Source organism: Monodelphis domestica, chromosome 8 (genome assembly GCF_027887165.1).
Source record: "Monodelphis domestica isolate mMonDom1 chromosome 8, mMonDom1.pri, whole genome shotgun sequence".
In the NCBI taxonomy this organism is placed as follows: Eukaryota; Metazoa; Chordata; class Mammalia; order Didelphimorphia; family Didelphidae; genus Monodelphis; species Monodelphis domestica.
In genome coordinates this window covers 4,249,137-4,263,684 of record NC_077234.1, presented here as the reverse complement: position 1 = coordinate 4,263,684, position 14,548 = coordinate 4,249,137, and the positions used below count along the sequence as shown (strand labels likewise).

At 46.1% G+C, this 14,548-nt stretch overlaps 1 protein-coding gene across 1 annotated transcript in view; it reads right to left on the bottom strand.

Moving 5' to 3' along the window:
* Positions 1-628: 628 nt before the first annotated feature.
* Positions 629-14,548, bottom strand: part of LOC100013946 (probable cation-transporting ATPase 13A4) — a 101,287-nt gene continuing 87,367 nt past the window's right edge. Inside the window, exons 23-30 of the mRNA XM_007502446.3 lie at positions 14,163-14,272; positions 13,901-13,997; positions 11,316-11,388; positions 8,700-8,874; positions 7,602-7,789; positions 6,700-6,788; positions 3,596-3,676; positions 629-1,013 (exon numbers count right to left, since the gene is read on the bottom strand). Of these exons, the coding sequence (XP_007502508.1) occupies positions 801-1,013; positions 3,596-3,676; positions 6,700-6,788; positions 7,602-7,789; positions 8,700-8,874; positions 11,316-11,388; positions 13,901-13,997; positions 14,163-14,272 (1,026 nt within the window). The 3' untranslated portion in view covers positions 629-800. The remainder of the gene's footprint in view (positions 1,014-3,595; positions 3,677-6,699; positions 6,789-7,601; positions 7,790-8,699; positions 8,875-11,315; positions 11,389-13,900; positions 13,998-14,162; positions 14,273-14,548) is intronic.

The following is a 14,548-nucleotide window of genomic DNA, read 5'->3' as shown; positions in this document are numbered from 1 at the left end:
TGAGGAACAAGGGGAAGACCCTGGAATGCTGGTGCTGCGACAGCTTCTCATGGATGCTGGGGGTTTAACTGGGACTTAAAGGAAGCTGGGAAGGTCAGGAGTTAGAGCAGGGGGTGGGGTGGGGGAGCAGCTGTTGCAGTGGGCTGAGTGTGAGGGGAGGGAGGGAGGAAGTGATGGAGGGAAGGAAGGAGAGAGGGAGGGAAGGAAGGAGAGAGGGAGGGAAGGAAGGAGAGAGGGAGGGAAGGAGAGAAAAGGGAGGAAGAAAGGGAGGAAGGGAGGGAAGGAAGGAGAGGAAGGAAAGGAGGAGAGAAAAGAGAGGAAGAAAGGAAGGAAGGAGAGAGGGAGGAAAGGAAGAGAGAAAAGAGGAAGAAAGGAAGGAAGGAGAGAGGGAGGAAAGGAAGAGAGAAAAGAGAGGAAGAAAGGAAGGAAGGGAGGAAGGAGAGAAATTGAACTTTTTCATCAGATCTGGGGGTGCTTTTGCTCTCTTCCTCTCTGAAAGCCTCGGGACCTAAGTATTCATCTCCTCCTCTGGGAATCCTCAGGGAGCTGAATAGCCAAGAAACGTCCACGGACCAGGGAAGAGAGAAGAAAGAGAACTAGAAAGAGCTTCAGGCCCACCACATACACATGACTTGGACAAAAAGACTTTAATTGATAATCATGATTTGCTCTGTTCATCAAAAGCTCTAGTTTCCATGAGAAGGGACTTTCTGGGGCTAAACAGTTCCTAAAGTGGGTCCATTTATCCCCTTCGGTCTTGTCAGGCCATACTGACTCCAGACCCCCACGGTGTGGGTCCTTCACGACGTCTCTTCGTGACTCTCAAACACGGGGTTACTGTAAGACACCCCTCTGGCACTCTCGGGCCTGTCAGAGTAAGAAGTGTGGTTCAGGGGTGGCCAGGCTGGCTCGTTGGCCACCGCCCTCTGCCATTTTCTGTACTGGCTTTTGGACTGATATCCAAAAACTCGCTTGATGGCCAGCCACAGGGCTCGGTTTTCAATGATGGCCTCCTGCAAAACAGAATGGTGGCAGTCAGAGCGGTCCCTTAGAGTGCCGGGGAGCAAAGCTCTCCTCGGCTCTCTCTCAGTCCACAGGGCTCGGACATTTGGGCTGTTGGGTGAATTAAACGCTCTCGCAAAGTAACAGTTTCCCAAATACAAATTATAGACAACTCTGTACACTAATCCACTGCCGGAGGCTTTAAACACTTAAACTCGTCTAGTTTCTCACAGTCCCCAAGTAGCCACCCTCTCCCTGTCCCTGTCCAGGTTATGCCCAGTGAATAAAACCTAATTGGAATGTCAGAATTGTATGGAGTCGGGGGTCCAATCACTAATCAGAGAAGGAATCCTGTCCATAAAATCTCTGAAATTTAGTCACTCAGTCTCAGCTGGAATAATCCCAGCATCAGCTTTCCCAGGATGCCTGGAAAAGAGAAACAGTTGAGAGCCAAGCCTAGAGATAGAACGTCCTGGGTTCAAATTTGACCTCAGACACTTCCCAGCTGTATGACCCTGGGCAAGTCATTTAACCCCCATGGCCTAGCCCTTACCGCTCTTCCGCCTTGTAACCAATACACAGTATTGATTGCAAGACAGAAGGTGTTTAAAAAAAAAAGGAAGAAAAGAGAAACAGACTGCTACATTTTCATTTCAATACATTACGTTCAGAGAGGCAGACTATTACATTTTTTTAAGCCTTACCTTCTGTCTTGGAGTCAATACTGTGTATTGGCTCCAAGGCAGAAGAGTGGTAAGGGCTAGGCCATGGGGGTCAAGTGACTTGCCCAGGGTCACCCAGCTGGGAAGTATCTGAGGCCAGATTTGAACCTAGGACCTCCTGTCTCTAGGCCTGGCTCTCAATCCACTGAGCCAAGACTATTACATTTTTGATTAGTGTAACTGTTAGAAGAACTCATTTAATCTTCACAACAATCCTATTGAATTTGGTGTTATTACCCCCATTTTAGAGGTGAGGAAACAAAGGCAGAGAGAAATGTGATGTATCCAGGATTACACAGCTATAAAATGCCTGAGGTAGGATTTGAACTCAGGTCTCTCTGACTCCAAGTTAACCCTCTATCCACTGCTTAACCTACCGTTCCCTCCCATTGGAGCCAATACACAGTATTGACTCCAAGATGGAAGGTGAGGGTTTAAAAAAAGAGAGAGAGCTATAACGTAGATGCTTTGCAGACCTTATAAGGCTCATGAATGCTAGTTGTCATCATCACCATCATTATTTTTATTAACCATGAAGCCATAGAGTGTGGCAGCATCTCTGGGAAGTAGGCACCATGGGTATTGTTGTTCTCATTTTGCAATGAGGACATTTAGGCTCAGACCAGGAAAGTGCCACATCTCAGGGGGGATTCCAAGGCCAGGCTCATGGAGCACCCCAGGTGAAGGACCTGAGAGTTGTAGCTTTGGCCTGTGCCAGGGCCTGCTCCCTAGAAGCCGGCCTAGCCGCATAGTTCTATCCAGTGAGCTTGTGGTCCTCTGATTCTGCTGCGTCAGAGACCCCAGTGTCATCCACACGCCTCAGCAGAGGAAAGAGACTCCATGGCGTCCTTAATGCCATGCATTTGCTCTTCCATTTCCTCCTCAGCCCAAGGACAAAATAAGGGAACGGGCTTAGTGCAATGGCAAAACCACTGGATTTGGAGTCTGGGCGGCTGAACAACGGTCTAATAGTGGGGGTTATTATCAGAATTTGGTCAGCAAACCTATAACTAGTTCCTGGCACATCATAAAGCCCTCTAAAAATCACTTGCTGTATTAGCACCCACACTGCCAGGGCACCGGGCACCTCTGGGTGCCACCATTCAGGAGGGCAGGAGTGACTGCATCTAGGTCCTTCTGGAGAGCCCTCATCAAGGAGACCTGCTTGTCTGTGCTTCTGTGGTTCTGAGCTGTCTGTGGTTCTGAACATTTGGAATACCGGCTCCTCATTGGATAACGTCAAAGTAGGAGACCAAGGTCACATTCCCAGCCTTTTCACTGCTCACTCTAAGTTCATACAGGCAAACCATCATAAGAGTCTCCCTAAATCTTCCCCCCTCAATGTCATCAGACCCCCAGAGACCATACAGGGCACCACGGAAAAGTGAGAGGCTGCATTCTAATAGCAAAGAAAGGGGAATGTAGCAGTCCCAGAAGGGTGAGAATCAGGTAGGATTCTAAAGTTCCCTTCTACTCTACTGAGGAATTTGTCCTTAGGTAACAGGGTTTCCAAAAGATGGATTGGTAGGCGATCAGCCCAGATGTGAGAAGTTGTTGAGAAGGAAGATCAGAATTGAGAGCAGGAAGAGAGGAAGGAGAAGGAAGAAAGAAAAGGAGAAATGGCCTCTTGAACTGGGGAACATGAAACAGGAGTTCTGAGATGAAATAACTATCTTGGATTTCCCAGCCAGAGTCAGGGTCACAAAGCCTGACAGGAAACATTCTCCCTCCGACGCACACCCATCATTATTGATGAGGAGCACTCTGGAAGACTGGACTGTTGGACCTTTGTCCTTTAGAGCTTCCCATTGGCATTTTCTAAACATTTGTTGAGTAGCCATTAACATCTCCAATAACCCAAGGGCACTTACCTCCACAACCAGGGACAGGATCAGATTGACAGCAAGCATAACGACAAGGTAGATCCTCCAAGAGGTGGGTGTGCAAATGAGCTAGGAAAGACCCAGAAATAGAAGTAGTCAGTAAGAAAGAGGAGCAGAGATCTCCTCAAGACAATTTCCCTAGTCTGCCAATTGCATCCAGATATGGAACCTCTCTTCTCTAATTTGTGAATGTTTCTTTTTTTAACCCTTACCTTCTGTCTTAGAATCAATACTGAGTATTGGTTCCAAGGTAGAAGAGTGAGTGATAAGGGCTAGGCAATTGGGGGTAAGTGACTTGCCCAGGGTCACACAGCTAAGAAATGTCTCAGGCCACATTTGACCCCAGGACCTCCCATCTATAGGCCTTGCTCTTGATCTAATGAGCCACCTAGCTGTTGCCCCATGACTATTTTTCTTGAAAGGAACTAAGAGATGAAGGAGAGAGAATATATTTCAATAAGAAAGGACAGACAGTGCACAGGCTCAGAGATGGAAGATGGAGGACTTTGGGTGAGGAACAGTGAGTAGACTCTGCTTCTTGAATTCCTTACCTGTATAAAGCTCTCTTGTACCCTAGTGCCAGATTGATCTTCCACAAAATGCATTTTTATGGCATTATGTTCCCACTCTAGACCCCACAATGACTCCCCATTACTCTTCTGATTGTTCAAACTCCTCTGCCTGTCATTAAAAGTCTGCTCAATCTGGTCCTAACTCATTTATCCACTATGCCCCATGAGAGACACCCTCAATCCAATAATCAATGTACAAGCATTTATTAAGCACCTGTTGTATTCCAGACACTATGTTAGAGCCTGAGCTACAACAGGCAAAGAATAAGGCATTCCCTCCTCACAAGGAGTTAATGTTCCCTGGGATAAAACACGTCCAACTGTAAGAACATATATAAGAACTATAAAGAGAACCCAAACCTTAGCCCAATGGCACAAAAGAGGTAAAGTCAAGGTAATCTGGAGGGTAATGGGGAAAAAGGAAGCTTCCTATCCTCTCATTAGCCCATTTTTTTCTTATGGTTCCCCTTTTCTACATTTATGCACATTGCATTTGTTCTTGCCACTTCCATTTTGGTCTGAAGAGTCTCAGCAGTAGTGAACCATTTGCTCTTACCCAAAAGATCCTCACTAATTCAGGTCCAACTCAAGGTAATGCTCCTGCTGGCCCCCACACTGAGAGAATCCCTCAGTCCAGCACAGGAGGATAGATGAGGCCTATGGCCTTCTGCCTAGGCAGACCACATCCAAAAGGATCTGTTTAGTTTTGGAGATCACAATCTTCAATGGATCGGTGGATGAATAGATAGATAGATAGATAGATAGATAGATAGATAGATAGATAGATAGACAGACAGACAGGTAGATAGATAGATAGATAGATAGATAGATAGATAGATAGATAGATAGATAGATAGATAGATAGACAGACAGACAGATGGAAAGATAGATGGATGGGTGGATAGATAGACAGACAGACAGACAGACAGACAAATGGAAAGATAGATGGATAGATGGGTGGATGAATAGACAGATGGATGAATGGATGATAAATAGATCAATAGATTGATCAACCAATGGCTAGACAGACAGATGGAAAGATATAGACAGATGGATAGATAGATAGATAGATAGATCAATAGATTGATCAACCAATAGATAGACATAGATTAGATAGATAGATAGGTAGATAGATAGATAGATAGATAGATAGATAGATAGATAGATGGATAGATAGATAGATAGATAGATAGATAGATAGATAGATAGATAGATAGATAGATAGATAGATGCTGAATGAATAAATGTATTGATAGAATATAGATAATGACTTGGAATATTACCATAGACACCTAACTGGTCTTCTTGCTTCAGTGTTCTGTCCATTCCCACCCACCCATTCCAATCACAGCTGCCAGTGGTATCCTATACCATAACACTCCCCTCTTCAGTAAACTCCTTGACTCTTGGATCAAACTATTGCTTCTAGGATCAAATGCAAATGCTTCTTTTGACATTAAAAGCCTTTCACAGACTACCTCTAATCTGTCTCTTACAGGCCCCCTAGGGTCCAGCCATCCTGAAGTCGATGCCCTTCACTTGTGTCTTCCCATCTGTTGTCTTCAAGTCTTTGCACAGGCTGCCCCTCCTGCTCAGAATGCTTTCTTTTCTCACTTGCAGCTTTTAGAATCCTCCTCAATAAAGTCTTCCTTGTCTTCCCAGCCCCAAATTACTGTATGTATGTGTGTGAATAGCATATGCTTATATTGTACATATAACAGTATATGGGGACATGTTAGCAATTCTTGAAGAGTGTTAGCTCTTTGAGGTTGGTGCTTGGCACACAGTAGACATTTGAGGGATGCTTGTTGATTGATGGGAGGACGTGGACAAGAGGTACATGGAATGAGCAAGCCTGAAAAGATTATACCTGCATCCCTTTTTGGAAGGAGCATCCGAAGGGATAAATTCACTGATCTATGAAAGCATGAAAATGAGCCACCCTGGCTCAGAAGTGGGAATTAGGGGCAATGTTTTTCCAAATCTTGTGTATCTCAGATTTCTCTCTGGGGTTTCAAAGGTATCTAAACATTGAAATATGTGGTGGAGGGGAAAGTAAGGGAAATAAGATACCTGACAAGCATAGCAATTGGCCCTTTGAAAGTAATTTCAAGAGGTGAAGTGTAAGCAAATAGGAAAAATACATATTCATTTTGTCTGAAATTGCAAATAGGCTTGAGAATTAACAGAAAACAAGCTCTAGGCAAAGCTGTTTGGAAACCAAAGCATTTGAAAAACAACTTGTCAGGCTTTGAAGGGGGTGAAGCCCAAGGTTTGCCAAGCATATCAAGATCTTTTAGGAGAAAAACTCACAAGACATTTTAAAGATCAGGAAAGTAGGAAGATCAAGCTGGGTTTTTTATCCTGTCCAGCATCAGTGACAAGCACTGATGGGCCAAGGCCACTGCTGGAAGTTGCCATCCACTTGGGAGGGTTTGGATACAAAAATAGTGCTGATGGTATCTTGGAGGACCACTGCACAATAAGGCACCATCAGCTCCAGGGACCAATGATACTTACATCCATCCGGTGATAGAGACCAGGTATATTTGCAAAGAGGAGGAAGAGACACACCCCCATCTGGATCACCAGCACAAAGACAAAGATATCTGAAGGGACCAAACAGGAGAAAGCTCTTAGAATTCTGAGCATCTCTCTGATGTTACTAACCTTGGCCACTGGTCCTAAATCAGTCCTGATGTTAGTCATTGGATGTCCACATGACACACACTGTAAAATGCAGAGTACTTAAGGCAAAAAAACAAAACAAAACAACCAAGAGGGTGCATGATCTTCATCCTTTCAGCTCCCTCTGCAATAGCTCTTGTTTATTATTTCCTAAAAGTAAATCAAAGTATCCACATGGAATATTTGAGTTTTAATTGGAAACTTTGCTTCTATACTTCCAGGCTGGTTGCTCTCATCCATGTGGATATGCTCTCTACCAATGTAGCTCGCAAACCCTCAACACTTCATCTTTAAAAGACGCTAGATGAACTCTAAGATCTTTTTCCTGCCCTAGAAAGATGCCCCTGGCAAACCCCTAGATCTCATCTACTTAGTCAAAGATGGGCTGCAATCTTCCTAACTGAAAACCAATTCTATCCCCCGCAGATGAAATCACAGATGCTTTTGTATTTGGTTTCAGGAAGTATATTATTCAATGAATAAAGCTGAAGATGTCAAATAATTGAGTTGGTTTTCGAGATAGTTGAAACAATTGACATGAGGCTCCCTCGCCTCAGAAATAGGAAGGCCAAAAAAAGTGTTTATTTCTTAATAACTTATGGGTGAGCTATAAATCATGAGCAATATCCTAAGATATCTCCAGCCACGGACTTCAGGTTCCCCAATAATGTAAATGTAGCCACGAACCCCTTTGTGGTTCTACCACATGGATGGACAGAACCAACAATACTTACAGTTGGTGTAAATAGGCTGCCTGAAAGGCTTTCCTTTGGAAAACACCAATGCGACAATGATGCAATTGAGGGTCCCCAAGAACCAGATGGTGGTATTCTCATAACTCATGAAGTTGTCAGGGCCAACCTTCCCTGGTATCAGTGAAGCTGTTGTCCTAGAGATGTTTGCTTTTGGCAGGGAACAGGCACTGAAAAGGGGGCCAGAAGAGGAACACTCATCACTTGATAAAAAGAGAGCATGTACGGGGTGCAGCACCAGGTACCCTGGGCAAAGAGAAGGCATCCTAGGCTTGGCCTCAAGAAGAGCCCATCTTGCTGAGGCACCGGGTAGAAAAGGCAAGGGTGACTATGTGAAAAAAGGGAGGCTCCAAGAGTGAGAGCCCCAGGATTTCAAAGAGAGATAAGCAATGCCTCTTTGCCCCCAAAGAGAAGGTCTTTGACAAAGCCTCCCTGCTCTAATGCTAATTGACTCAGATCAAAAATAGCAAATGGAAGTAAAAGAGGTAAAATAGAAACCTCCTGAGGACAGGGACTATTATATTTTCTTCTCTCAGTTTACCTAGAATGATGTTTTAACTCTAATGCACACTTAAAAAGTTTTGACTTGATTGAATTGAAATTAATATTAATATGAATATTATTTCCCTGCCCTTCCCTCTTAAATGAATATTGGTTCTCTCTTCCACTCAAACACACCTGCTAGAGATTCCCAGGCAGGGCACTCTGCTTCTCCCTTTGCACAAGTGATCTCTCATGTCTAGAATATATTCCCTCCCCATCTCTGCTTCTTGGAGACATCCCTAACTTCCACAAGGCACTGCTCAGGTCCCACTTCCAACACCAGGATTTCCTGATCCTCCAGGCAATTAGCACTCTGTCCCTCTGCAAATGCCTTGGGCTTCACTTTGAAGTTTACTGATGTGGGTGCCTCTTATCACCCAGGCCTCTCCCCAGAAAAAAATGTGAGGCCCCTGAGGGCAGGGACTGTGTCCATTTTCCTTTTGTATCACCAGAACCTGCCATGGGACCTGGCCCATGGTAGATACTTAATGGATCTTGTAATGGAATTATACTGCATTACAGTGAATGAGGATGTACCTGAAGACATCAGTAGCAGAGTACCAGGGCTGCTGCCGAACAAGAATGAAGCCCAACATGTGCATGACCAGGCTGAAAAGCACATTGAGGAGCACAGATAAGAGCAGAGGAGGGGAGATGAGCCTGCCTGGGGGTCTGTAAGGAACCAGCTTGGGGTAGGCACCATTCAAACTCACTGAAAGACAAAAAGGGAAGAGGAAAATGCTTAGGATGCACTCCGGATGGTGGAAAGATGCTACCTTCTTCTCTGGAAGGTAGAATAAAAGGACCATTTCTAGAAAATACATCTATTCCAATTAGGTTTTCCACAGTGTTTTGTTACAATTAAAATTATTTTAAGAAACTGATTTTTGGGCAACAATAGAAATTTGTTGATTATATCCGGTTTATTGGGTAGGCCAGCGTCACAACCATTAAAGTGACATAGACCTCCAATGGCTTTCTTGGGACCAGGGATGACCTGAGCCAGATCAGGTGGCTTAATAAATAGATTTTTTTGAAGCTCATTATTCAGTGCCTCCCTTGAATATCTCAAGGCATCTTTAATTGGTGATAGCAATTAAGAGGTGGTCCATCAACCTACCCGCCCCACCCCATATCTATGCATCATGGGGAACACATGCCCACCTTGTTCCCTTCAATTATTAACAAAATTCTGTTTAAAAGGAAGACTTCCAACTGAAGGATGTCTATGTGAATTGGAAAGACCTCCAGGAACTGATGCAGAGCAAAATGAGCAGAACCAGGAGAACATTGTACACAGAGACGGATACATTGTAGCACAATTGAATGTAATTGACTTCACTACTAGCAGCAAGGAAGGACCCAGGACAATCCTGAGGGACTTATGAGAAAGAAAGTATCCACATCCAGAGAAAGAACCGTGGGAGCAGAAACACAGAAGAAAAACATAGAATCGATCACATGGTTCAATAGGGATATAATTAAGGTTTTGGCTATAAAGGATCACTCTACTGCAAATATGAATAACATGGAAATAGGTTTTGAACTATGATACATGTAAAACCCACCAGAACTGATTGTCAGCTTTGGGAGGGGGAGAAAGAGAGGAGGGAAAGAACATGAATCATGGAATAATGGAAAAATACTCTAAATAAATAAAATTTTAAAAGAAGACATTTCTTGGAGTTCCCAAGGACAAAGAAAATGCAAAAAGTATCAGACTAGATGGCATATCTGACCCCAACCCCAGACACAGGGATACATAGTAATTTTTCTTAATATACAGGAAGCAATTCAATATATGAAATATATATTCTCACAGTTTTAACATAATTAGAGAATTCAAAGCGATTTTAGTGGCCATCTAGTCCAATTCATCCCTAGACATGAATGCCACAATAATATACCCAACAAGTGGTCATCCAGCCTCTGCTTCAAGACCTCCAGAGAGGAAAGAACCCACCCTCTCTCCAGGCAACTCATTCTAGTTTCAGACAGCTCTCATGGTTAGGAAGCTTTGAATTAGTCTGAAGTCTAATCCAGCCTCCTTGAAACTTTCACTCTTTCTTCCCAATCCTGCCCTCTGGAGTCAAACCAGAAGTGATTTATCCTCCTCCCTCTGACAGCCCTTCAGATCCTTGCCCAAAGCTCTCACTGATCATGGGGTCGTAGATGTAAAGCTAGAAGTGATCTTAGAGACCTCCATAGCACTTGGTTCAATGTCTCATTTTACAGATAAGAAAATTAAGTGACTGGTCCAGGGATACACAGCTTGTACGTATCTGAGACAGAGTTCAGAGCCAGATCTTCCTGATACCAAGTTCAGGCTCTCTCCCCTTCTCCATGCTGCCCCTCAACAGCACTCTTCCCTCACTCCTTCCACCATGAGTCTTCAAGCTAAATTTGCCTGGTTCCTTCAACCAGTCCTTACCATTCCTTTTATGTCACAGATTCAAAGCCCCTCGCCATTATGGTTGTCCTCCACTAGGCACTCCAGGTTATCAATATCCTTTATCAGTCAGTGCCCAAATCGGAATAAATGATTTCAAAACAAAGATGAGGCTTAACAAGGGGAAAGCACAATAGGACAGTCACTTCCCTCTTCCTGGAAGCCATGCCTCTCTCAAAGTAGTGCAAGATTCCCTTGGCTTTCAAAGCTACTCCATTATATGCACTGCTGCCCCACAAGGAGCTTGTGGTCCACTTGAGCCCCCAAGTCTACTCACACAGTGTTTTCATTTCAAGGTAGTACTTATCATCCAGTATATTAGAGGACCAAAAATCATTTCCAAAGTACTCCTGCTGTGTGCCAGGCACTGGGCTAGGCTTGGGGGGGGGGGGGGTGAAGGAAAAGATGAAGTAGATCTTGCCCTCAAGGGTTTTACAGTTCCCTGGATTGTGTTCTACCATATTCCACGGAGAAGAGAGCAGAACAAGAGAGGGCAGCCAGCAGATCCTACCCTCATCCCTATCTCATTTTAACAGTAGCTTTTATTACGGACAGACGGACAAGCCCTTTGTTCTTCCTCTCACCCCCCACCACCCCCCAGGATCACCCCTGCTCTGAGAGCACTGACTCTGAAAGAAGCAGTTCCTAGAGGGGAATCCGCCTGAGGGTGGCTCTGTAGGCAGACAGTCTTACAAGATGCTTACTTGTTATCCCAATGAGGGTAGTGATGGCCAGATCCTGGAACAAGAACTGGTAATTGGAAAGGCTGTTTGTTTTCTGAAAAGAAAAAGGGAAGCATTGATTGGCGAACGCAATCTCTTGCCATTAGGAAAAAAGCTAACATGCCTGGAACTACAAAATGGGTTTGCAGCAAGCCAACGGGCTGATTTCTAGCCAGGAGCTTGTCAAGGGAGATGGCGACAGAAGGAGCCTTTCCGTCACCCGGCTCTCAGGGTCTGTGAGAGGAGGTGGTGGTGGTGGTGGTGGTGGGAGTGCTGGCAGTCTCTGACAGACCCAGACAGAAGGGGAGCAGCCTATTGGCAGTCCTTTCAGTGCTTGGCCCTTTCTGTAGAGGCCATTTGTGCCCCCAGATGAAACCTTGCCCAGAATAGAATGTAAGCTGAGCCTTGGACTAGAGGAGCCTTTGTTCTCCTCTCTCTTCTCCTGCATCGCTTTGTCATTTGCAGCTTTGGTGTCAGGGCCACACAGGAGCACTCGATCTCCAATGAGGTTGAAACAGTGAAGGGAGAGCCCCAATTTGTCTTTGTGGAAAATACAAATGAGAATCCCTTTTTGCTATTAGAGTTTTGTAGTCTATTTGAGGCCGGTGAGTCACTTTTTACTGCCCTTTTTTATATAGAAGTCCTCAAAGTTTTTAAAAGCTCGAATCACATTTGCAGCAAATGACCTCTCTTTCTTATGGCCTTGGCCAGTGGTTGGAAAATGCAGTGGCTGCTCGGAGTGTGATACAGACACTCCCACAGAGATGACTTCCACCCTCACTCAGCCTTTAAAAGGTTCAGCTCAACTGAAGCGGCTTTGGGGTGAAAGTTCAGACCTATTGGAATATACCCACAGAGCCGCCATCTTGGTTCATCTTCTTTTGAGCCTTCTTAAACTTCAAGGTTATCTCAAGAGCTGTTCGGCCTCCAGGGGGAGGAACAAAGCCATTCCACAAAAGCCACTGCCAACAGAGGTGTTTTCTCAGTCCAAGGATTTTGGTACAGGAGGAAAGGCAATGAGGAAAAATGGTCTTTGTGCTCAGTTCTATTCCAACTTTTGACACTAACTCTAACTTTGGGCAAGTCTTGCCTCTCCAGGCCTCTGTTTCCTCATCTGTCAAATAGGAATAATAATATTCAATCTCCCTCTCTTTCCTCATGAGTTACTGGGAAGAAACCTCTCTTAAAACGTGAAAAGACTATAAATGGAAGCCCATGTTATTTCGAATAAAGAGTGTGTAAACTGAATGTCCAAGTGAGGACATGGCAATGGCCGGAAGAAAACCAGTTGAGCTCAGCTCTCATGCTTGTGAGGTAAGCTCAGAGTCAGGCTGGGCCACGTCTCAAAGAATTAAATATCTTTCTTCGAGTGGCAAAGTGTATCAGCGAGGCATTTGGCCAATACAATGCATCTGTTCTAGTAAAAATGTCCAGAATCCACTGGGGACGCGAAGGATGAATGACCTCGAAGCCCATCCAGGGAAGACTCCGGACACAGGCTGCCCAGTGCCCACAGAAAGGTCTTGGGGGCACACGTGGCTAATAGACTAGCTCCGCTGCTTCCCAAGCAAACCTCCCTGGAAAAAACTTGGGATGTTCCATCCTCGATGAGCCAGTGGTTTGGAGGACAGGGAGCTGGACTGCAAGGGCAGAACTGGAAGAACAGTGTCCAGGCGCCAGGGAGCGTGACTCCCTAGTAAAGGTCTTGCCTTTAATGACCTCTGTTTAGGCACAGCTGTGTGTTAGCTGCTTCCTTCAGCAATGCTGCCTCAGTGGCCCAAGCCCCTCCTCCCAAGGCATCTTTAAAAGCATGAACCTTTCACCCAGGTGAGACCTCTGCAGATGTGGCCGAGGCCAGCGCAGAAGGAACGTGGGGATTCCAGAAGTCACGATGCTACGATCCCCCAAAGGAGAAGGCTAGAATGGCTGAAAAAGGCCTCTCCCTTCCAGCCTTTCCAGGTTCTTGTTTTCCTTCATAGAATCGAGTGGAGTTCCAGGAGGGACGCTGGCAGCAGTATCCTGCTGGGGACTCCTTATCTGATCTCTCTGGTGGTAGCACCTGAATTCAGGGCCTGACTTGTCCCCCACCAGCTTTGTGGTCTTGCTTTCAGTCCCCTCCCCATTCAGGGTTGAGTTTCCTCACATGGCAAATGAAAGGAACGAACCACTTAACCTCCAACGTCCTTCTCATTCTAGGTCTATGAATTGTGGGCTTCCCTCTCCCAGCCCGTTGGACCGCAGGATGTCTGAGGCCCTCCGTCTCCCTTCCAAAGCTGAGGTTCTGTGACTAGGTGGCCTCCACAGCCTCCTCCAGCCCCAGGCCTACGATGAGATGCGCCAATGGGAGGAGCCCTCCAAGGTCTGTCCTTCAAAGCTAAGTCTTGGGTCCTCTCCCTCCCTTTTCTTCTCTAGGCGGTTTCCTGACCTGAAATGTGCCCGGTTGGACCTGCTGAGCCCTGAGGGCCCTTCTAGACGTGGGGGCCTCTGCTCTGTGCTCCAGGGAGGCCAGGGAGGAGGCCGCAGCCTGCTTCTGTCTCTTACTGCCCAGGGGCAGGGCCACGCCATACCCAGTAAAGCAGAAGAACGCCGATGTACTGGATCATGCTGTAGAGCGCCATGTATTTGAACATGCAGAACGAGGTGACCAGAGCCGCACGCCCTTCCCTGTTGCAGGAAAAGACATGGAGGTCAGTGCGTCCGGAGGACATCGCTGGGCCCTCCCAGCCAGGCAGCAGGTTTGGAGCCCCTTCTCGGCTTTCCGCCCGTGCCCGCGGGGCCACGTAGGCTGGGAGCTGGGAAAGCCAAGGCTGCGGGAAGAGGCCAACTTACTTGATGAGCCGGGGCACGCACTCTATATTGGGGGCTTTCGAGGTGAATGGGGAAGCCACCGAGGCCTCCTGTTCTGACAGGGAGATGCCCACGTGAGCCATTTTCAAAGCCTGCAATGCAAAGAAAAGCATCGTCTGTCCTACACAAGCACCGAAGGGGCTGGCAGTCCTTCTGGCCACTGACCGAAACGGTCTCTTCTTTCCTTCTCCTCTACCTTCACCCTTTGGCCAAGGCTGCTCCCCTCACCCAGAATGCTCTCCCCCCTCCCCTTGGCCTCTCCTTCCTTATAAAGTTCAGCTGAAGGACCACCTCCTGCAGGAAGCCTTCCCTGACAGCCCTAATTGTTATTAGCGCTGTCGACTTCAACATCGACTTGCATTTCTTTC